The 24,258-nt window shown below is 63.9% G+C and overlaps 1 protein-coding gene across 4 annotated transcripts in view; it reads right to left on the bottom strand.

Annotated features, from left to right (window-relative positions):
- Positions 1–24,258, bottom strand: part of TAFA5 (TAFA chemokine like family member 5) — a 154,686-nt gene that overhangs the window by 80,709 nt on the left and 49,719 nt on the right. Inside the window, exon 1 of one of the 4 annotated variants that reach the window (XM_038550199.1) lies at positions 12,874–13,034. The exons of 2 other annotated variants lie outside the window; for them this stretch is intronic. In XM_038550199.1, coding sequence (XP_038406127.1) covers positions 12,874–12,964 — 91 coding nt within the window. In that variant the 5' untranslated portion in view covers positions 12,965–13,034. Of the gene's footprint in view, positions 1–12,072; positions 12,368–12,873; positions 13,035–24,258 lie in introns of those variants that run through there. One more of the 4 variants, XM_038550200.1, reaches the window with a different exon arrangement.

The raw sequence follows: 24,258 nt of genomic DNA on the forward strand, positions 1-24,258 counted from the left end.
CCGTCCCCCCAGCAGGAGCACCCCGGCGTCCAGGCCTGCAGACCCCAGCTGGAGCCGACAGTGGGAGGGTCATCACCTCTGCCTCCACCCCCACCTCCAACCCCGGGGCCTGGAGAAGCAAAGGCATCTAGGGTGCAATCATTTTGGGAACAGGGAGTCCCCCAGAACTTAGGGTTGGTCTCCTTGCAGGGACCCAGGATTGTGTTTCCGCCAGAGAAGGCATAACGAGATTTCCTCTGCATTTGGGGGCAGTGAAGGCTGTAGATCTGGGCACACTGCTCCCCAAAGGGGAGACTCCCCTCCACCGGGCCATGGGCTCAAGGAGACACTTCCAGTCTCACCGACCAGGACGTGAGGCCTCACTGGCCCCTGCTGATGGGCACAGCACACCCGGGAGTCTCCCTGTGGTAGCAGCAGCGCCCGGCAGGGCGAGGGTGCACTCGTGGAGCTCCAGGGCCAACAGGGCCAAAGGGCTCCTCCAGGCAGAACAGGGCACGCCCGGAAAGGGAACCCTGCTCCCCCAGCCAAGTCCATCCCAAGGCCCAGTGGCAAGCTGGACCGAGGTTCCCTGGGCATGGCGGCCAGAGCTCCACACCAAGAGGTCCGAGTTCCCATCGGGCTGGACCGTGGGGGCCCTGGAGACACCGACAGGGTGCCTGGTCCATGGTAGACCCCAGAGAGGCAAGGACCGCATGCCACAGCCCAGCCCCGAAGCTCTAGGGTCACACTCATGGACAAGCAGGCACCTGCTGGGAAACGGGGACCCGCAGGCCAGCCCCCTGAGAACCATGAGTGGCCTCAGGTCTCCGGGCACAGGGGACAGCGTGTATGTGGACAGGTACACGCTGGACACCAGAGTGAGCCAAGAGGCTGCCGGGAGGTGCGAGCCCTGCAGGGCTGCTCGGGCTCCCTGGCCCATGCCATCGGCCCCCCGGGGCTCAGATGCACTGAAGTGTGCGTGCCCCTGCTGCCCCCCGCCCCGAGCCTGGGTCCCGGCTGCACTCCAAGCCTGGGGCGGCCCTGCCAGCCAAGAGCATCCCCGCCCCCCTGGTGCCCGAGAACAGACGCATGCATCGCCGGGTGAACACAGAACGTGCAGCTCTGAGGCCCCGGGAGGGTCTGCAGGCCCCTGCACAACTGGGGGGTGGGTCCTCTGCACTCTAGCCACTAGCCAGGCTCTGTCCCGGGCCCCCCCAGCAGTCCCCGGGTGCCCCCCACTGCTGCTGCACCAGGAAGAGCCATCCGGAAGCCCCTGGCCACACCAGCCTCCCTGACGTCAGCCAATGCCATCAACAGAGACCCACGTGACCCTGGGCGAGTCAGCCCCTGCCTCAACTTCCCCATCTGTCAAGTGAAGCAGCCGGACCATTCCACGCACTTCTTAGCCCTCATCGCCAGCCTCTGCATCAACGGGTTCTGAGGCTCCTCTTTACAAACAGAACCTAGAAGCCGCGGGGATGGGGCAGGGCCTGGATGGTCTGGGCACAAGGACGCGCTCGGGGAGCTCAGTGGGTGCCCCACGGGTGGAGACGGCTTGCAGGGCGGCCACCCCACGTCTGCTCCCTGATAGCTGGGTCACCAGGGGACAGTGCCCGCCCACGGCTGCAGCCAAGGCCACCACTCTGACGGCTCCCCTTCCCTCGCTCAGCAAGCCCTGAGGGAGCCCCCAGGAGCCCGCTGGAGGCTCTGCAAACACCAGCCCCGTATGACCGTGGGCTCGGCCTCCGGGGCCCTGACGGCGCTCCCAGCGACCTCCGGAGACCAGCCCCAGAAAGCACAGCTGGGACCTCACGGATGCCCCTCTGCCTGTGTCTGCTAAGTATTCTGGAAAATTCTGTCTTCCAGTCCTCCCCAACACCGTGCTCCTCCCTCTGCGCCCCTCCGCCCAGAGCCCCCCAAGAATCGCTTCTCAGTACCCGAGGGAGGGCCCAGCACGAACAACAAGGAAGCCAAGGGGCGGGTGGAGGGCGGGCCGCGGTGGGGCCAGTGCGGGTCGGAGGACGGGCGGGCAGGAGGGTGGCGGGGCCGGGCGGGATGCAAGGACTGCACCTTCCACGCGTGGCTCTGACCTCCTGGGTGCGTGCACTCACCTCACCCTCGCCCTCGCCTCCACCTGGAGGACCTGCTGTCACAGCTTCCCGTCGGGGGTAAACTGAGGCACAAGGCACACCAGGTCACCTGACCGGGAGGAGAGCCGAGACGGCGCCTGGGAGGCCACGGGGAGGGGGGCGCTCAGTGACTGGTGGGCAGGAAGGGCAGGTCCCTGGGAGGGCGTTGGCCCAGGGCCCGTGCACGGCAGCTCAGGAGGCCCCTGGACTGGGAGATGCACCCCCCCCCACGGGGGCTCAGGGCCACGTGGCCTCAGCAAGCCTCACCCGCTCACCTGCCTCCTCTGAGGACATTACAGGACACAGCACAGGCTGGCGCGCAGGGGGACCCAGCCCCCCCACCGAGCAGGCCGGGGCACCCACCGTTTCCTTCCACCCCGCACAGCCCCTGCAGGCTACGGCCATCACCTCGGCCTCGGACCCCCCCGGGGGTACAGTGCGCCCCTCGTCCTCACTCACCGGGACCCCTGCCCGGCCCAGGCCTCCCGTGTCCCTCCCCAGCCTGTAAGAGGAGAGAACCTTCCAGACACTTCCTTGGCCTCCCACAATGTGCTGAGCCAACCGGGGCGGGGCGGGGGTGGGGGGAGGCTGCAGCCAGCCTGCCAGCCTGGGGGGCAGAGGCACGCGATGAGAGCCCCCGGGAGCGGGAGCCCAGGGGACAGCCAGGGACCGGGCCTGGGGACCCCCTCCCACTCCCTGAGCTGCTGCTTGAACAGTGCCTCCCACCCAGGAGGACCTGCCTTCCATTCTAGAAGATTCTGCATGGAAAGTGGGGTACGGTCTCCCTGTTCACACCCTCCCAGAAGCAACGGAGGAAAAACTCAAAACACCAATGTCTGCACTTCGCTTTTGTTGCCAAACCACGCACTTAACGGGAAAAAAAAAAAAATAAGTACCCTTCAACTAACAGGAATTAGGGCGCTAAGGGAAAACCAGGAATAAAAGAAGAAACACCAGAAACAGGTTCTTAATAACTTACCAGGTAACAGCCAAATTGGCAAAAGCCTATTCCAATTGGAATCAAAAACGCTTTGGGGCAGGCCAGGCACAAATGTCAAACTGGTTTTCACAATTTTCTTTTAAAAAAAAGATAGATTAGTTTTCAAACGGTCCCGGGCAGGCTGGCTCCCAAGGTGGCCCCAGGGCGCCGAGTGGAAGCCCCCGCACGGCCCGGGGAGACACACCCACAAGGGCGTGGAGCCGCGGCGTCCACAAGGGGCAGGAGCCGCTGGCCGCCCGCCCCACCTCCCACCCCCACCCCCTGCACACCCACAGGCCGCAGAACCCCGGCGCAAAGGGGGGGCACTGGCCTGGAGCAGGGCTGAGCTGCAGCTCGACGGTCGCCCAGATCGGGGCCTCCGGCCCAGGGTGATGGGGTTGGGGCCAGACGCCAGGGCACACCTGCTTCCACCCCTAACACGGTAAGACAACGGCCCCCCAAAGAGGGGTCCACCCAGAACCCAGAACGTGGCCTCAATGGAGCAAGTGTCCTTGCGAATATGATGAAGCCTCTTGAGATGGGATCATGCTGAATCCGGGTGGCCCTAAATCCAGGGACGAGGGTCCTTGCAAGAGACGAGCGGGGCATTTGGGAGGGGTGAGGACGCAGGCGCCCAGTCCAAAGACTCAGAGACGGCAGCCACAAGCCAGGGGTACCCAGACTGGGCGGTCCTCCCCAGAGAGAGGTCGGGGAGCATCAGGAGCCCCAGAAGGAACAGCCCTGCTGACACCCTGCTCTAGAACGTGGTTCCGTTCCGCAGTTGGGACCCCACGTGTCTTTCTGTGCTTGGGGCGCCCCATGTGCGGTGCTTAGTGCCGTGCCGTCAGAGCCACCGTCCCCTCTGACGTCCGCCCTGGAGCCCGGGTCCCCCAGCGGAGAGCCTCTCGGTCCCTGGCGAGCCTGGACACCCAAGGAAGCGACCAGGGCTCCTCAAGCGCAGCCCCCTACACCTGCGGAAGTTTCCGGAGCTCCCGGGGCCTGCAGCCTGACCCCCGCCCACCGGCGCCCGGTCCTGCACACCCGGCGGGTGCTCAGCAGATGCGCATCCCGCCTGCGAGGTACCTCTCCACGCCTTCCCCACGCCCAAGACCACGTTCCCACCTGAAGGCAGCCCGCGTCTCCCGTGACCAGGATGCAGCACCACCACCACAAATAGAAGGTAACCGTAAAAACACACACACGTGCAAAATGTACAAAATGTGCAAAACGCCGACCCGTGTCCTGCATAAAGCCAGCCCGTGGGCCGGCAGCGGCGCGTGCCGCACTCTGGGAGATGCTGGATTTGCAGCATCTGCTCCACCCGACGGCTGACCTGGGGAGGCAGCGTGCACCCCGACTTGCAGCTCCAAGGGCGTCGCTTCCGTGGGTGCAAACACCCCGAAGAGAAGCCACTGTGCGCGCGTGTGCCATCCCGGCCCCCTGCCTGAGCCAGAGGGGAGGAGCACGGCGAGCCCCTGCACCCCCGAGAGCATGCCTCCCCCTCCCCCGAGCCCCGGCACATGCACGTGACTCCCCGGCCATGTGCTCCCTCCACCACCTGCCCTAACACGTCACCACAAACACGGGGTTCAAGCAACAGGAATCCACTCTCTGGGGGGCCTGCAGGCCAGAGGTCCCTGTGCAGGGAGCAGGGCCCCTCTTCCTCCGGAGGCTCCTTCCTGCCTGTTCCCGCTCCCGGTGGCCGTGTCACCCCCCTGCACCCCCAGCTCTTCTCTCCTAAGGACACCTGTTGTGGGATTAGGGTGGACCCTCACCCAGGATGATCCAGGGTGACCCTGTCTCCAAACCCTTAGCTAAACGACCTCTGCGAAGACCCCATCTCCAAACACGGCTGCATCCACACACTCTGGGCACACACGTTTGGGGGGCCCCACATGTGCATTTCTCACACGTGCACACACTTGAGCTCCGGCCCCACCTCTCCCCCCGGGGCCACTGGCTCCCTAGCACAGAGCCTTGCCCGGCATACAGCAGGCGCTGGGTGTGTGCTCGGCGCACGCCTATCAAGGCTGTCATGGAGGCAACAGTCCTGGGAGAGGGGTGCTGTGGCTGCCCCTGGGGTCAGAGCGCCGAACACCCCCTGAAGTCCTCGGGGCAGAGCTACTGACATGCAGGCCTGGGCTCCGCTCGTAGCGCAGCAACCCAGAGGGCCTGGCTCATCGCCGTGGTAGTTGGAGAAGACAGGTCACGAGTTAATAAAACCTGCCTTCTGTGTTCCGGAAAAAAAAAAAAAAAAAAAAAACCCTGTTTTTTTTTTTTTTTAAGCCTCAACACGGGGCTCGAACTCATGACCCAGAGATCCTGACCTGAGCTGAGATCGAGAGTCAGAGGCTCGACCCACCAAGCCAAAGAACGTGCATTTTAAAGTGAGAACAATAAATAAATAAATAAATAAATAAATAAATAAAGTAAGAACAGCCTCTAAATAGACGTGGGTTAGAACCCACAGGGGCGAGTGTGGACAGGAACAGTGCGGGAACAGGTATTCCCGCAGGGTCCTCGGGCAGCACCCCGGACGGACACTCACTAGGACCCGCCCCACACAAGCTGGGGGCACCTGCAGGCAGGGCAGGGGCGGGGCAGGGCAGAGAGACCCCCTGGGCACACCCAGCTGCAGGTCCTGTTGTCACCAGGAGACTGAGGCCCCGGCCCGGGGCCCTGGCATCCAGGGAGCTCTAACCCCATGGCCTCCCCAGAGGGCAGGCGTACGGCCTTGAGGATGACACCACCTGTCCCAGACGGCCAGGGCCCTCTTCCTGCAGGGGCGCTGCACACCTCGCCTTGGCCTTCCCACGCAGAAAGGGAAAGCAACCCCCCCGCACGCAGCACCGGCGTCCCCGGGGCCTCGGCCCAGGCCCAGCTGGGAGCGAGGGCCTCCCCTCTGCGGATCCGAGGGGCCGTGAGCTGGGGGCTGACGCAGCTCCACGAGCGGGGCGCTGAGCTCGAGACCCAGCAGAGCCCAGTCTGTTTCCAAAAGTGCAGAACAGGAAGAGAGGAGGACGGGGCGGGGTGCACCTGGGGCAAGCGGGCGGGGGGTGGCAGCCCCAGCATCCGCCAGCCAGGGAGCAGTGCTCGTCCTTCCGCCACGACTCGGGGGCTTCGGGACGGATGAGCCCTATGGGCGTGGGGCCGTCTGGCACCGCAGGCCTGAGAGTCAAGTCCGGGGGAATGTCCTTTGCTCCCGCTCCCGGCCCTCCCCCTGCAGCCGGCCTCCACCTCCGCCATTCAGGGAGAAGCAGACAAGAGCAAAGTGACTCGACGAGCCCCTAGGTGCAGGGGAACCGCACACACCATTGCTCAGGTGACACAGCGGCCGGTCCCGCAACACTGCATGACCACGGCAGCTCTGGCCAGCCCCACGGGAGGTGGGTCCTGGGATGCCCCTGCGCACGTGCCCACGTAGCCCAGGCAGGGCGCCCAAGGGATGCATGTCAGTTCGCCGAGAGCTCCACCACGACGCCCCACGCAGGGCTCCCCAGGTGATGGCCCGAGTGTGCAACACACAGGACATCAGGGCTGCAGGGGAGCTCTCGGTGGGCTGGGCCAGAGTCCTCAGACCTCTTGGCTGCGGGGAGGAGGTGCAGGGCACGTGGGGGGACCTCTACCACCACTTCCCACAAATCTGTTTGGACAAAAGGGTCCCGTGCCCTCGGGGATCAGCGGGGAGTGGCCGTGGGCACCGTCAGGCCGTGGGCACCGTCAGGTCACACAGCTGAGCGTGGCAGGCGCAGACGGTCACAGTGGCCTCAAGGACACCCCACGACGGGAAAGCAATCTGTGCACCCTTGCCCGACGTCTTCCCTGGGCTCGGGGCAGCAAATCGCACAGGCAGTGTGGACGGGGGAAAGCAGAGCGATCCAGTGCAGCCAGGACTTCCGGGGGAGATGCTCACCCTCCTCCCCACCTCCCCGTCCAGAGAGGTGCCCCCCGCCCCCCAGCATGGGGACGGCCTGTCCCTGGGCTTCTTGCCGGCTCGCTGTCGGGAACCTGGGTGTGTCCACGGCAAGGGCCTCCCTCTCAGCCCAGGCCCAGCTCCATGACACCCGTTACCCTCCCTCCCTGCCCGCAGCCGTGGGCCGCCTCTCTCAACAGCATCTGCGGGGGGACGTCGCCAGGGTCCCCGAGCACTTGGTAACTAAGGAAACTCCTGAAAAAGCAGGTGGATCGGGCCTACCGCCCCCCTCGGCCACCTTCCCCCCGACCCTGTCTGCTGGTCCTGCTGCTCCCTTCCCGTGGGGACGCCCTTCCTGGAGGCCTGTCGATCTGTCCGGGGAGGGCGCGCCGTGGCCTGGCCATCAGCACCCCTGGAAGGGTGGGGAGCCTGGCCGTCCCGCACCGGCCGCCCTGGAAGCCAGGACCCCGGGAAGGCCTCCCGGGCTGGGAGCAGCTGGGAGCGTAGGCTGGAGCTCAGACGGGCAGGGAGTGGGGTGCACTCAGCAGGGACGCTGTGAGCGGCTGCGCACCGACCAGATCAGCTGGCATCCCGCATCCTCTTCGGCTTGAGCCCTGAGCCCCTCGCCACCACCCCGAGCACCATCCCGTCCGGCTGATGTAACCCGGGGGTCGTCTGCCCACGCGTGTTGGTGAACCGAGCCCAGAAGGAGCACAGCCGCCAGGCGCCCGGCACGGGGTTAGAGACCCATCTGCCAAGGACCCTGCGTAGCCGCCCGAAGCTTCAGCTTCTCTGCCTTCCCATCCTGCCGGCCGGGGACGCGCCTGGCACCATGCCAGTCTGACTTCCGCATCCCAAAGGCCATCTGCACAAGCGTGTGTGAGCCACGGCTCGGGTCTGCACGAAGGCATCCAGGACGTGTGAGGGGAGTAAGTGTGCAGGCGTGCAAGGGGATGGGTGGGTCCTTGCAGAGAAAAGGGCAACGTGAGCACACACGTGGTGCCTGTCCTGCTGACCTCTGTGACCTCGCTGGGCCTCACTCTGAAAACACCCCTTCCACAGGATGGAATGTGGCCACGCGAGGCGTGGAACCTTCTGGAGATGCTCGGCCATACACGATGTCAGGCGTAATGGAGGGAAACGCAGAGGCCTCCCCTTCCACGCCCCTCATCGGGCTGAGAGGCTGCAGGTACAGGGGCCGTGTGCACATCCGTCCGTGTGTGCACGAATGTGTGCGCGAGAGAGCGTACATGTGACCAGGGCTGAGGCTGTGCCACACACCCAGGGTGGGGGGGGGGCCCAGGGACGGGTCTGGCCTCCACGCAGGAAGAGCTCCCAGAGGGCAGGCTGGGCACCCTGCAGCAGGCAGGGCAGCCACGGGAGTCACTAATGTCCACCCAAAACACACCCCGAATCCATTTGCTAGAACACGCGTGTGAGGAGCAGCCCCACGTCAGGGGCAGACGCACCTGCGTGCATGTCCATGTCAGGACTCCCTTCACACATGTCACACGTGTTTGTACGCTTATCTCTACGAGATGGAGAGGAAGGACTGGCGGCCCCTGCCTGGGTCCTGGTGCCACCACCCAGGCGCTAGGCCCCCACGTCCGCAGCTGTGCCTCAAACCCGGTTCATGATGCACGTCACCGATTCCATGCACCGAAGGGCGTTACACACAAGCCTGGGGAACCTTCGAGTCATCCAACCCCACGTCACTCATCAGTCCTTGTTACAACCGCCGAGGGAGGGGCTGTGGCCGCCCCATAGCCTCTCCACTCCTGGGGTCCCCACACTGTTTGGGGGCCTGCCCCCCATACACGGGCGCAAATGTGGATGTGCGGCCCCGGGAGGGGTCCTGCTGCCCTCTGCGCGCCTCTCCCACCAAGCGAGGCCGAGGCCTGTTCCCGGGGCTGCTGCGGGGGGGCAGCATCAGCTCAGTCCCCCCCCGCCCCCATGTGTGTGACCCCAACGCCGCGGGCTCTGCGGGCCCCAGGCAGCGCGCCCACCTCCCCAGGGGCCTCCGCAGGCTGCCCCCACCGCCCACAGCAGGACTGAGCCACATCACGTCTGAAAAGTCACCTCCATTTCCGGTCCTTTTAGGTGTTAACTTTCACGGCTGTCAGACACTCTGCGCCCAGCCTCCCATTAAGGTGAGTGTGGGTTTTATTTAGATTCTCTGTCACACGAGGAATGATAGTAAATGATAAAAGAGCCGGTTACTCTTTGAGCCTTTCGATCCCACCCCCCCGCAGCCACACGCACTTGCCGGGCCCCCCCAGGACTGTGCTCCCCATGCAGGGAGAAGTCGCCAGGACTCGGTGGGGTCGGGGTCATGGGCCCACTGGGAGAGCCCAGGGCTGGGACCTCCCGTGTGCGTGTGCACATACACCTGTGTGCGGCACCCCAAAGGCACAGGGCACGGCGCCCAGCCTGGAGCTCCCAGGACCACCACACCCTCACCAACCTGCTCATACCTCGGGGGAGCACACGTGCTCTAACCGGGAAGATTTTTGTTTTCATTTTTTTTTTTGATTGAATCAATATTTCCGATGGAATCATACATTCGAAAAGGTGCCGTTAGCCCTAAATTCTCTGTTGTTTAAAATTAGCTGCCGGCTGTGACAAACACGGGAACGCTCCGTGCTGGCGGCTACTCTTGTGACCAGAACAGCAATTAGTGATCCGCGCACAGAGCCACATCCATTAACGGGAGGCCGCCCAGGGACTCGACAGGGTCAAGCATGCCCCCCCCCACCCCGGCCTTGGGTTCACAGCGAGCAGCTAACCCTGCGTGTGAGTGTTGAGTCGTGTTGACTCAATCACGCTGCGTGTGCCCCAGAGCGGCTGTCCAGGCCCCGGGGGCCACGGCGAGTGCCCAGCTGCAGACGTGGGGCTCACCCATCTCACGCACGCCCCTGCTGCCGGGAGGACTTACAGACACGGACCTCTACCTCCCGACCGTGTTACAGACACAAATCCCGGAGTCTCCCTCCCACTCGCACTTCCTGGCCCTGCTCCTGCCTCGTCTCCTGCGCGACCCCAAGCACCCAAACCTCGGCGCCCAAGGGGCCGGGCCCAGTGAGGGGTCGGCGCTCACATCTCCCTGCCGCTCCTTACTGGTTTTGTTCATCTTCACATCAACACAAAAGCCGTTAATCTGCAGGCAGGGCCGTAATCCGTCAAGCGAATGAAAGATGGGAGAAAGATCTATTAAAGTCCCTCGAAGAGGGAGGTGGGAGCTACAGCTCCAATTCCAGCGGTTCCATTGCCCCCACGTCCTGAGACCACGCGGAGCGAAGGGGAGAAAGCAGCGGCGGCCCTCCTCCACCCTGGGCCTGGCTTGCCATCCCAGAGGCGCCCGGCCCCTTAAGTACGCGGCTGTGTTTTGAACCAGGTCCTAGGATCCCCAAACGTACATTTATTTGCACGCTGCGTTCAGGAGCTGAACACGGGGCCTCCTGCATCCCAGGGCAGGGTCCAGGTGTCCCGAGGAGCGAGCTGGGAAGGTGCTGTCGGGGCCCCGGCACGCCCCGGCCTCCCACGCCCCGGCCACGGCCACGGCCATGGCCACGGCCAGGGGCTCTCTCCAGCTGCCCGAGCCAGGCCCGCTTGCTCCTACAAAGGCTGGGCCAGCCAGGGCTGCAATTAGGGAATCACAATGCACATCCCTCCCCAGTCACAGCCCTATTCATCTTCCCAAACAGTGGGAGGCGGACTGGCCAGAGGGGGACCGACCAGCCACAGGGTGACCTGCATGTCTGCACAAAAGGCGAAGTGTGGACAAACGGCTCCCCGCGTCCCCCATTCTTCATCCCTGAAACACCAGATTCATGGAAATGGCTATTGAAACAACTCTTTCCCGCTCATCTGCGGACGACGAGCCCCAGCTGCCTGCCGGCCGCCTCGCCACCTCCCTCCTGCTGACCAGCACGCTCCCGGAGCAAAGCGGCCCGGCGCCTGCAGCTTGCGTCTCCCGTGCAACGAGGGTGGGCCCCGACAAGGGGACGAAAGGGGCAGGTCAAAAGACAGGGATGCTGCTGGGCCACCCCCAGGCCGCGAGAACCACCGTTTCCAGGCCGACTAACGGGACTTCCAGGACCCCTGGGTGGTGCTGCGCAGGCAAACACTGGACTTCCCGTCTGGCTAAAGGATTCGGTGGCATCGGAGCTCGCACCTGCTCCACGGCCCCGTGTCCTGCCCGGCCCCCATTCTTACACCGCTTTCTAGAACATTGACACGTATGTGTCTGCTTCAAAGTAAACGCCGAGATCTTCTGCAAAGGACTCTCAATAACCGGCCCTCAAAAATACTTCACTCCTGAGCCCGGTGATTTGCTCAAACATTGACCTGCCCTGCACGCAGCATCTTCGAACCCAGGGATAGAAGCTCTTGCCCCTAGACCAAAAGAAACCGTCCTTAAGGCTCGAGGTCTCAGGAGGATGGCACCGTCCTCCGAAGGGACGGGGACCGGTCAGCTCCCGTGGGGCACACGGGAGGGAATCGTTCAGCCACACGCCATCAGAGCAGCCAGTGGCTTCAGTCGCTTACTAAGTCACAGCTTCAGAACCAGGGACGATTCCCTCCATCACACAAACTCCCCACACAGACGGGCACTTGCGACCTTGGAGAGACGCAGTGAAACTTTAGCACGCGTTCCCTCTCCAAAACGAATCCCTTCCCCACCCAAAAAAAGGGAAAGAAAAGTAAAGGGCATAACATCTGAACAAGGCTCAGCTGCCCAGGGGACCCTCTGGCCACCTGGTGGGTCCTCGGATCCTCTGGGTGAGGACACAGCTGAGAACGGCCCTCTGGAGTCGTGCCAGCCCAGCCGGACCAGCCCAAAGCAGAACCACCCACTTCTGATGCAGGTCAGGTAGCCAGTGTTGGGGGGAGCTGGCCTCCACCCTCGGGGGGCGATGCATCAGGCCCCTGCAGGGCAGGGCAGGCCTGCAGCAAACCCCTGGGACGGCCACCTCTCCCCTTGGGGCCTGGACCCAAACCCAAGGGAGAGGAACGGACACGGGGCCGCTGTGGGGAGGTCACCCGGCCTGGGGCTGGCCTCCCACACCTACCTGCTTCCCTGGGAAGCCAGCAGCAGCTCATTAATTAGGCAGGGAAGCAGCTGAATGTTGCAAATCCTTCCTTTGTAGGAACCCGGAGCTAATGAGGATCCGCCGGCATTTCCCAGCCACACCAGCTCCCTCCTATGCTTCGCCTTCCCTGCCGGCCAGGGGGAGCGCGGGGCAGCACGGGTGGGTGGCAAGGTGCCTGAGGGCAAGGGCACCCGACAGCCGCGGGGGCAGTGGGTGCAGCCGGGGTCGGCTGTGCCGCCAGGCTGAGCCCAGGCTGCGGCAGGACGGAGCTCCAGGAGAGCCCTGCTCCCGGGCCGGGAAGTTTGCAGGGGTGCCCACCCGACCGCGCCGGCATCCGGGGAGAGAGGCTCCCCTGTCCCCAAGAAGAACCGCGCAGCCTTCCGGGGCCGCCACCCCGCGCGCCTGAGCACGTCGCAGGACCGGGACCCGGGCGGCCGGGGAGGGCCGCGCGCGCACCCCGGCCCGCAGGTCCCCGGCCCGGCCCCGCGGGCACAGTGGGGAGCGGCCGGCGGCGCGCAGGCCTCGCGCCCGGCTCGGGTTGCCCAGCCCAGCCCCGCGCCCGGCCGGCCGCCAGCGTGGAGCGCGGGTGCCATCTACCGAGGGCCGCGGGGAGCCGGCGGGCGGCGCGGGGAGCGGGCGGGGGCGCGGGGCAGCCTCGGCCGGGCCCGGAGCCCGCGCGCCCCAGCTCCCGGGGAGGGGCCCCCCGCCGCTCGGGGCGCAGCGGCGCCGGCGGATCGTGCTGGGGGCCCGGCGGCCAGGGCAGGGCGCGGGGACAATTACCTTCTTTGAGGAACTGCGCGTGGAGGAGCAGGACGAGGAAGCAGCAGAGCGCGGCCCCCGCGAGCGCCCAGAGCGCCTTCGGGAGCTGCATCGCGCAGTGCGCGCCCGGCCGGCGCCCCCGGAGCCCCCGGAGCCCCCGAAGCCGCGCTGCGAAGGTGCAGGCGCCGCATCCGCGCCCCGCCGGGTGCAGCCGCCCCGCCGCCCGCCCGCGCCCCCCGCCCGCCGCCGCCGCCGCGACTGGAGGCGCCGCTCCGGGCGGCGATGCGCGTCCCGCGGGCAGGGGGGGCGGGGGGCGGGGGGCGCGGGGAGGCGGGGGGCGGGGGGCGGGGGTTAGCGGGAAGTCTCGGGCCGCGGCGGCCGCCGCTCCGGCCACTCGGCCAGCATCGCGGGCTGCGGGGCGCCGGGGGCCCGGGCGCGGGGGGGCGGCCGCCGCGGCCCCATGAATCAGCCCCGCCGCCGCCCCCGGAGCCGCGCCGCCCGCAGGGCCCGGACGGCGGGCCGCCGATTGCGCAACGGCCGGCGCACGGGGTCCTGCGCGCTCGGCCCTCCGCCGCCTTCCTCCGCCTTCCGCCGCCTTCCTCCGCCGCCGCCCCCGCCGCCCCCGCCGCCCCCGCCGCCGCGCTCGCTCCGGCCGGGGCTCAGGGGGCCGCGCCGCCGCCGCGGAGAGCCGGGCTCGGGGCCGGGGCTGCGCGCAGGGCGCGGGGCCGCCGCAGCATCGCCGCCGCCGGGGCCCGGCCGAGCCCGCCCAGGTCCAACTTGCGCGGCCCGCGCGGCCCCGGACGGAGCCGGCCTCCCCTCGCCCCGCGCCCCGCGCCCCCGCGCCCCCCGCGCCGCGCGCCCGCTGCGGTCGGACGAGGCCCGAGGCGAGGCCGCGAGCAGGGCCGGCGGCGGTGCCGACAGGTGGGGCCCGCCCGGCCGCCCGCTGCTCCGCTCGCCCCAGCCGGAGTCCGGCCCGCGCCCGCCGCCGTCTGCGCTCCGCCCGGTCCGCGGAGCCGCCGATGCGCACTGGGCCGCGCAGGGGACCCGGGGGACCCCCGCCGCCCTGCAGCGCCCCCGCCTGGCGCGCCCGCGGGTCAGGCGGGGCCTGTCCAGCCCAAAACCGCGGGTCGGGCTCCACCTAGGTGCGCAGGGGCCTCACTGCAGAGCCTCCGCGGCGGGCGGCCGCCTCCAGCGCGCCCAGCCCCCTCCGCGCAGCCCCAGCGGTGGGGAGCGCCCGGCCCAGGCCTCGCGGCGGCCCTCCTGCCCTCCGCTGACCCGCGGCACCTCTGCCCGGGGACACACGCACACCAAGTCCGGGGCCGGGGCCGGGGAGGTGGGGGCGCACAGCAAATGCCCAGATGTCCACGACAATCTGGAGGCAACGGGGGCACCTCCCTGCCTGCCTGGTCCGGTCTAGGCAGGGGCGCTCTTCCTTCTGGCCACTGGCCTCGCCTGCGGTGCCCGGGGCCAGGAGCACCCGTGTCCTGCTGAGGGTGGCTGCCCGGCACCGAGGCTGCTGTAGTAGGTAGGCCTCCGGGCAGTTTTGGCTGAATTGAATTCAAAGGCCCAGCAAAGAGCTGGCATGTGGAAGAGGGCCGGAGGCTCTGCACCAACCTGTGCCTTTGCCTTGCTCCAGACAGGTGGGCGGCAAGGACACCTCCCCCTCCCCAGGGCATGAGGGGCTTTGTGAGGATAAGGTAGGGCTGGCAGGAAGGCGGCTCCTTCCTGCCCAGACATCTATGTACCAGGAAGGGAAAGCCGGCAGACCTGGAAGGGGCTCCCAGAGGTCAGGTAGGTCCAGGCCCCCACTGTGTGTTTGGGGAACCTGAAATCCGCAGACACATGGACGCAGGCACCAAATCCAACAAAGAAGGGCAGGCCAGGACTAGCGCCCCGTTCGCCACTGCCTGCTTCCCATGATCCTCGGGTACCAGCCCCTGATCAGAGGGGAGGCCACCTGAGAGTCCCTCCCACGCCTCTGGGGACATCAGTCCCCAAGGCCCCTGCCCTCCTGGGAAGCGTTGTGAGATGAGGGTGCCAGTCCCAACCCTCACCCAGAGAAGTGGCCCCGGTCTCGCCCCAGCCAGCGACTCGGGACCTCAGAGAGGGCTGGCGTTCTGCAGCCCCTTCTCGGAGCCCCGTTTCCTGTCCTGCTCCCCTGCCTTCACCCCCTAGACACTTTCCAGTAATACCCTACCTGTGGCAATCACTGGGGGAACCGTCCTGCCTCGTGTGCACAGTCTGACCTCCACCAAGGTCACTGCCGTCATTCCTCACGCGGAGCAGAGCTGTCCGCTTCAGAAGGCTTAAGGGTCACCGGGGCGCTTATTCTGTTCGCACACCCAAGACCCCAGAGAAACATCAATCGGGAAACAAAGCCCACCACTGACATCCCATGTTCCCAATTAGGTGCATATTATTTGAAATTTGGAAAATTGAAAAATACTTTAAATTCACCAGGGGAACTTTAAAAACTAACCATTTGGAGAATCTTTCTGTAAAGAGAATTAAAGAAAAGGAAGTTCATAAAGAGAAGCACGTGGGCATTTATTTGCAACAGGTAGGTTAGGAGGACCTATGAGTCCTGCTGTGGGGGCCAAAGCACCTCCTCCTCTGGGCACCAAGTACTTCTACCAGTAAATGTGTGTAGCATTGCTTGTACCCCTAGAGGCAGTAACGGGAAGATCGAGGGACCCTGTGGCTGGCGCCCACAAGAGTGGGTCAATAGTGCACATGATGGAGGCCCCAGTGCCACTGGGAAGTCTGTTCAAAAGGCCAGGGTAAGCATCAAGGCAGACCTTGGACAGAGACTTCCAGTTCTCACCAGAAAGACGTTTTCAAAATTGATAAAACTGTAATGGTGTTGAGAGTCAAGAATGAGGACAATCTGGAGGCCAGAAAGGGTGAGAAATTCAGGAATGATGCTGCAGGACAGGGCCTGAAGCTGGAGCCACCAGAAGCATGCCCAGGTCCTCCCCTACTGGCCTGTGTTGCCAAAGGAGGAAGCAGCGCGTCCAAGGCACGTGGGCACGTGCTCACAAAGTGGACACTCGCTGGAAGGGGGTGTCTGACACCGCCACACACAGCTGGTGTCAGACAAATTTAGCTCAGGCTTGAGAGAGGGGAATGCTGTCCAAAGAGAAAGGTGGCCCCAGCCCGGAGAGGTCCCCAGATGCTGGAGGCGTAAGACCCTGGTTGGAGAAAGTCTGCATCCTGTGTGGTATGTCTCTGGCTTACGATCGGCATTACCTTCGAGTGGGCACAGAGGCAGTAAACACAATAGTGTAGATATAACTGTGATTCCGCCACTGACAGAAATCCTAGGAATCTTCATATCACATTACAGCTGTTGCAAATATTGCAAAATACTGTTTCTGTTCACCTTGACTTCAAATTACAGTTGTCCCACTGCCAGACGTTCTTACATAATGTTTTAATAAAGCAAACATATTACTCTATCAAAATCAACTTTCCAACATTTGATAAAACTCGTTTTGATATAATTGGTTTTCTTGGTACTTTATATGTTTCTATGTTGCACTGAGAAGGGTCCCACTGGCTTCCCCAGATTGCACAAACAGGACTGGGAAATACCCCCCAACCCAGATTCTCCCAGTCAAGCAAGAAGCCTGCTGGGCTTCACAAGACCATGGTGACCCACACTGACCAGTCACTGCACACACCTCAGCCTTTATTCCTAGACAGGGAGGACCTGGCAGGCAGGACCACCAGGTAGCTGCAGAAAGGCAGTGGCATGAACAGGAAGGAAGACTCAGGATGCTGATAGTCTACACCTGAAATGAGGTGGCTGAGATCAGAAATGATTCGAGGAAGAGAGAAATCATAATAATCATTCTAAGTAGCATCATTCAGGCTACTCTGAAGTAAAGGAAACTGAGAGAGCAAAAAAAGTCAGGAAATGAATGTGCTAACCACCTTTAAGCTCAGGGGCTTGGGCATTACTGAAAACCGGGGTGCAAAAAAACCGGCAAAGGCATGTCCCAGAACAGAGAGCAAGTGGAAAGCACCCCGAGAAGGTAGGTGAAAGTCGAGACACACACGAGGTATAGCCTGGCTGCCAACCTTTCACTCACTAGGCATTCTAAAGGAGAAAAACAAAGGGAACAGAGAGCAGGAAAAGTCACATATGTGAAGTGAACACCCATCATCCAATACTAGGGGCCCCATATTCTGAGCAGATCCACCGGGCAGGCCCAGACCCAAGAAATGCAAGAAAACCTCAAAATCGGTCAGAAGAAACAGAACACCAACAACCAATAATGACTTTCCATTTAGCAAAACCAGCTTCTGGGAGCAATGGGAGCAGGCTTTTTAAGTCCTGACGGGAAAGGATACGGCTTCCAGAATTTTATACCCAGCTCAACTGTCCACATGGCAAACCACTGAAGGGCATTTGAGAGTTCAGTTTAACCCGTGACAGACCCCAAACAAAAAGCTGACATGCCAGCAGCCAGAGGAATCCAGAAATGGGATGTGGGAATATGGGATCAAGAAAACATAGCCTCTCTGACTCTTCAGAACCACAGTAAACTAAAGAAAATGCGTACAAATGCATGAGGCCCTCACACATGGAAGAATCTCCTTCCACTGCTAAAACCCTTTGCAATAAATCCCTCTTTCTCCACCGAGCTCACCACAAATGTGACATATGCATAAAATCTGTGGAGTAATACCATGACTGCCATATTTTCATTTTCAAGGTTTAAAACCAAGGTGTAGATAAAGCTCAGAAAATTATTTATAGTAGAAAGATAATTAGAAGTTCTTAATTCTTGTGTTTTCTTAATTATACAGAGGAAGTTAGGTGGAAAGTGGAAGTGGAGAGTGGGCTTTGTGCATCCTCCCCAGCTTGGAACACAGGGGGCAGGTGCCAGCCCGTGGCGATGAGACGCAACATGTCAGCAGGCACCCGAAATCAGAGGGTCAGGTAAAAAAAAAAGTAAGTAAAAACTACAGCTACAGCGGAAGGGCCAGAAGGGGCAAAGAGTACACTCTTCACAGTTTTGCTCCTGGGGAAACGGTCAGGGAGGTAGAATCATAGAATCTTGTCATTTCAAAACTTAATTGGCTGCTTGAATTTTTTAACACACAGGCCATGTGGTGTTCTATGACTTGAGAAAGTGTATTATCCCAAAGATAACGTGACGTGCGTTCTATCCATATAACGCAAAGGTTTGCAGTAGCTAAAGAGAATAAGACAATGGTGTACACGTCCACGGGTGTGTGTGTGCAATAGCCGTCTGCAGGGATTTGTTAAAATAGTGTGAGCACGTGCACTTTCCAACCACCAAAGGCCGTAGGAGTGGTTGGGGCGGGACTCTGGCCTTGGTTAATGGGGAGAAGTCATCTCAGTGGAGGAGAGTCCGGGTGGCATCCTCAGAGGGAGGAAGACGCAGTAAATGCAGCAGGTAGGGAGCTAGCAGGCAGGCTTCGGGAGTGGACAGGAGCAGTGTTGGGGCCTGCATGCCGACCCAGACGGCCACACCCTTGGGGAGGCCTTGGGCACAGGAGGCCGTGTGGGAGTGGAGCTGCAGGTCGGGACACCGGGCAAGTCTGGCATCGCCTTGATGGCCTACAGACACCCTGGGAGGGTAGCTCCTCCTCTTCCTGGGTCCAGGATGGGGCAGGGGCAGGAGGGCAGCGTCTACCTCAGGAACACCAGGAGGGGAGCCCCAAGCCCCCCAGAGCTGCGTGCCTCACACTCACCCAGGATCAGAGCAAGGGCTGGTGCAGACTCTACCGAGGTGCCCACACTGCTCCCACGTGGCTGGGCCCGCATTCTCACGACACCGTGAGACCCAGGCCCCACTTCCACAAGAACAGTTGATGCAACAAACAGGCAGGGCCTGGCCCTGGGCAGCACAGTGCGGGGTTTCCATGGAAGCCGCAGGGACACCTGCCAGGACAGAAGAGCCAGGCTTGTCCACTGAGGAAGGGCTGTCCTGCCCAAAACGACACCGCGATGCCTTAATTACAACCGGACTCCCAGTGTCCTCGGGAGGCTCCATCCAAGGACGGACACGCCATCCCAGAGGCCACCAAAGAGAGAGCCTCCTGGACCCAATCAAGCGGTCACCTGTATTCCTGCAGAGCGTATTCGAGGGGAGAAGATGGGTGGGTCAGCGGGATGGGATGGGCGGGGAGACGGCCGCTGCCCAGGAAGGCCGCGCTGGCTGAGCCACAGCAGGGCTCGTGATGGTGAGACACTCGGGGCAGGCGCTCTCGGCCCCCAGCTGGACAGCCCGGGCGAGCCCTGTGTCTCTGGCCGTGAAGGGGACCACAGCACAGCGAGAGTCCTAGGAAGGGACTTCTGGGCACTACTGAGGGGCCAGGCAGGCCGCGCGGCCGTCAGTAACCCAGAGCAGCGGGAAGGGACAGAGGAGACGTCAGAAGTGGGCAGACCTGGGCGATGAGCCGAGGCTAGGCCCAGCGACACGGGCGGAGGGCTAGAGGTTGGCGGGGGAATGTGCCGGAAGCCTGCTGCGGGCGCCGGGAGTGCTGACAAGTGTCTGGTTTCCAACGAGCCAAGTCTGGGCCACCTAGGAGGTGAGGGCAGGCGTGAGTGCACAGCAGGTGTCACGAGTCCGGAGTGGAGGGTGCAGGTCCTGGCGCACAGAAAGGAAGCGAACACCCGGAGTGGCCTGTGAGCGGCCGGCAGGAGCCCCATGGCAGGAGCCCGGATGCCAGCAGGACGCGCAAGAGGCGTCTGGCTGGCGCCACCTGAGCCCAGGGGTCAGGCTGGCTCGGCATCTGGAAGCGGCCAGCGCATTCAGTGCCCACACAGTGGATCCTGTGTGCAGGGAGCACGCAGGGCAGGTCTGCTAGGCACACGCGCACCGTGCACAGTAGTGCACGCGTGATGGGGTGCACGGAACAGCTGTGGGAGCACGGGAACACGCACACCACTGGCACACATGACATCTACCTGGCACATACACTGGGCACACACACCGCATGCAGGGGAGGATCATGACATGCACGTGAAAGAGGCATGTGTGACACACGTAATGGGCACATGTGGCAGCTGTGCCATCGACACGGAACATACCCGCCGGGCACACATGATGGTGTGCCAGTGCCCGAGGTACACACTATGGCACCACGCTGAACACATACAGCGGGTGCACACAACCCGCACGCCAGGGGGCACCCACCCGCACATGACACAGGTGACACCCATCTCCGGGAGAACGTGATGGGGGCCAGGTGAGCAGGAGCCACCCCCTAAAGACAAACTGTCACAACGGACGGGGCTGGCTCCTGTATGCGAGCCCAGGTGTGCGTGTGGATGGTTACACGCATGTCCTGTGGGTGCATGCCCACGTTTGTACTGTTTGTGGGTGTGTGCATGTGAACACATGTGCATCTGTGCGTAGCTACGTGTGTGCACGTGCTCTGCCCGTGTGCCTGTGTTTGTGTCTGAGCGTGCATGCTGCGTGTACGCGGGGGTGTGAACGGGGTGTGTGCACGCACGCACCGCTCTGGAAATCCACACCGCAGAGGGTTTCGGGGGATAGACACGAATTCCCCGGGGCCCGTGCTCCTTCTTAAAGCCTCGAGTTTCAAAGACGGGTTTGTCAACAGCGGTGAAACACATCCTCACGCAGAACCTCTGCTTCATGAGTCCGCGCCGCAGCCGTGTGCGCTGGCCCCGCACCCCAGGCTGGCCGCACGACGTGGGCTTCCTGGGGGGCGGGAGGGGGGCCCAGCTCTTTTATCTTAAATTCTGTTTCACCATCTGGAGTCTTCCCAGCTGGGCTGGACTTCAGGAAGCCAGTATTTGTTGCCATTATTTTTAGTATCGAAAGGAGAAGAAACTCACTCTCGATCCGTGTTTCTGAAGAGCTGGGACCCGAGTCTGGCACTGAGGACCCAGCGGGAGCTCCGCCCCCCGGGGAGCCCGAGTGCAGGGTGCTGGTCGCTGGCCGGGACACAGGGGGACACCTCGAGCTGGATGCGCGTCCCGGGGGAGGAAGCCCCGGTCCCCGCTCTGCCCCACGTCCGTCCACTCTCTGGAGAGTGGGAGACGCGCGGCGCCCACGGGCCCCGTTTTGGGGGCACACTGGCGGTGCTCTGCGGGGCACTGGAGATGCTGTACAAGCGGCTCTGCGCGAATCCCCACCTCGTACCCTGTGCTGATGCCTGTGGCGTAAATGCACCTGCTGCAGCCCCCGTGGGGACACGGAGCTGACTCGGCCTGATCCAGGTCACCTCGGCAGGCCCCCCACTGAGAACGCAGCCAGGCAGCAAGGGGACAGCCAGGACCCCCGAGCACACACATGTACAAATGCACGCGTGTCCTCGGGCCGAGGTTTGCCAGGATGACTTTGAGGAGGTCACAATCAACTAGCACTCATCCCGGTGACCGAGGCGGAGAGGGCTGTGGGTCACCGGGCGCGGCCACGCAGCCACTGCTCCCTCCTGATCACCGCTCCCCCCCGGGGCCGTGACCCTGTCCCAGAACTGAGCAGGCTGGAGCCTCCCCCAAACTGTCCCCTGTCACAGAGAACACAAAGCAGCCGAGGGCACAGCCACCCATTGTGGGGGCGGGCGGAGGGACCCCCACCCCAGGCCCTGGTGTGGCTGGGCACCCCCCACTTGCCCCCTGCCCGCTGGCCCAGCGGTGATCCCTGTGCCCCCCTCCCCCCCGCCTCCCAGTGATGCTCAGGGCACAGATCGCAGCTCCTCGGGCAGAGCTCGTCACGCGTGGGGGCCCCTGCCCACTGGCTCTTCTTTCCCCTCCGTGTGCATGTAGAGGAAGCAGCGTCGTACCCCACAGGGAGCTCTGGGGGGACACCCCCGGCCCTCACCCCAGAATGGAACCTCTGGCTATGCTCGCAGTTTGCGTCTTCACAAGGGGCGTAGGCCCTGGCCGGGCTCCAGCTGAGCCGTCGCCAGCCCCGCACATCCCAGGGCGACTGAGGTCCACGTCCTCACTCGGGCAGAGCGTCGTGGGGCACACGGGGAGGACCGGGGGAGAGAAGGGCCCCCGGCTCAGGGAGGGTGCACCCCGGGCCCCTGAGTTCAGCCGAACCGCAGGACAGCGGGGCACAGGCAGGCCGGGCACCCAGCACGCGGGGAGCACGCGCCTCTGCTGGCCTGGGGTCTGGGGCTTTCCCCGCTCTCTGTGACCCCCTCCTGCCCCCCCAAACACACAGGTGACACCTCTCCCGGCCCCCGGCTGGGACTGGGCCTCTCCACGTGGCATCCATGGCTGCCGGCAGGCCCTCGCCCCCCACCAGCCCCGTCTCCTGTTCCAGGCACGTGGCCCCTCAGGTCACACCCGCCTCTGCAGGCTCAGCCAGGAAGCCCCCATCTATGCCTCATCCCGTGTAAGCCACTCTGCAGGGCCGTGCGGCACCTGGAGGAGGGGGCTTCAGGGAGGGGCAGGCTCGCCCCCGGCTGACCCCCCACCTCTGCCAGCCCTACCCACCGCCCCCGCAGCACGGGCACGGCTCTTACCTGGCACGCTGGCCACTGTCGCCCAGCTCCCCTTTTGCAAATTCTTATCTCCGCTCCACACACATCATCTCACACTAGCTGAGCTCACGGCCTGTTGGCTTATGGTGGGAGGATGCGCCTGGGAGGGTCACCCTGGGGGTGCCCGGTGGCCCCCGATCCTCTGAAGCTGATGTGTACCCGTGGCGCCTCCCACGGGCCTCAGGGGCCTGGGCGGCACTTGGGACGGAACGGGATGCAGACCCGCTGCCCAGAGCCGGCCCCCCGGAGGAGAGGGACGCTGCTCCCGGGCATTGCCCGCCCCACCAGCCGGGCACCTGCTGTGATCAGGGCCAAGGGGCTGGGTGGGCGGCAGCCAGGTGTCCAGCGTGGCCCGAGGGCTTCCAGACGGGACGACCTAAGGAGGCCAAGGCTTCCACGCAGGACAGAAAGGCCTCATCAGCGGGAGAAAACACCAGCTTCTGCTCAGAGCCGGCACTCAGGTGGGCCGAGCTGGGCAGGGCTGCCAACGGTCCAAGATCCGGGCCTCGGCTTTTGGATATTTTTTAGAATGTTGCTGGACGGACAGCCTCGTGGCTTTAATGCTGGAATGGGAGGTCTCCCCCCAGGGAGAGGAACCTGCTCGGTCTAGCAGCCCGAGTGCAGGTCTGGGGACATCTGGGTCCCCGCTGCTCTGTGCAGGCCTGGCACTCGGCCACGGCAGCGGGTCCTCCCGTGGTCCCGGAGCCCACCCTGTGCCTGAGCTGGCACCCTCGCAGGGACACGGGGTCCTCTCCCGCCTGCCGCTGGCCGTGGCTGTGCCTCCAGGGAAGCTCCAGCCGGCACCATCTGGCTCCTGCTCCAAGCCCACCTGGCCACCCCAGGGCCCCACCCCTGCCATCCATCCAACCGTGGCCACCGGAGAGGCAGCGAGACAGAGGAAGACAGGCTTTGTCTCCTGGGGTTTCCGTTCTCTGCCCCTAACTCCCTGCACGGCTGTGGATAGAGGCTGAAAGCTCTCGGAGACTCAGTTTCCCCAGGTTGTCTCCTCTACAGGGCTGCCCAGAGGAGTCACTGCAGTCGGGGGCACAGCTCGGGGCTGCGGGCTGGCTCTGCTGCTGCTGACGGCTAGGAGAGCTATGAAGCAGCCCAGGACATCCCCCCCCAGACGGTGACTGTCCCCCCGACAGCATGGCCGGCCTTCAGGCTTCCCGCAGCCCCCGGGATCCCTGCTCCCTGCATGGCCGCAACCTGTCCACCCGCTTCTCCATGGCCCGCGGCTGGGACCTTCCCGTGTCCTCAGTGGACCAAGGAACCGATCACATGAACGGACAGTGGATGGTAGCCAGACTGCTCACGTCAGCTCCGCGAGGGCCGCCGGGGAGCCCAGACACCCCTCAGCAGCCCAACCGCTCAGGCCTTTGATCAGAGACCAGCAGCTCCTGCAGGCCTGTCCCCATCTCCAGCTCAGGACCCATGAGAGAGCCCGAGGAGGCCAGCCGGTGACGGGAATGCCCCGCCACTCTGCTCAGCTGCCCCACACCACCTCAGTACAGCACGACAGGTGCCCCGCCGGCCACCAAGCCTCTGCTCGTCCTCCTCCTCTGTCCCTGGGTGGGGGAGGACAGCTGCCCAATGTGGTCACTGGGCAGCCACCACCCTCCTGTCTCCGTTCTCACGGCTGCTCCCTCGGGCCTCCTCGCTCATCGTCTACACACACGTCCTCGTCTCGGGGATGCTCCGGGGATGCCACACTAAGCCACTTAGCTGGACGGTGCACCTTTTACAAAGAGGACAGCGGGGGGGCGGGGGGGCATCGTGTACTGCCCCACAGCACAGTCAGGGCAGGAAGGACAGAGCGGCCGGGGATGGAGCGGGACATGGTCCTGGAGCAGGCCAAGCCAGGAAGGCACTGGGAGCAAGGACACAGGATGGCACTGGGCATCT

Source organism: Canis lupus, chromosome 10 (assembly GCF_011100685.1).
Source record: "Canis lupus familiaris isolate Mischka breed German Shepherd chromosome 10, alternate assembly UU_Cfam_GSD_1.0, whole genome shotgun sequence".
NCBI lineage: Eukaryota > Metazoa > Chordata > Mammalia > Carnivora > Canidae > Canis > Canis lupus.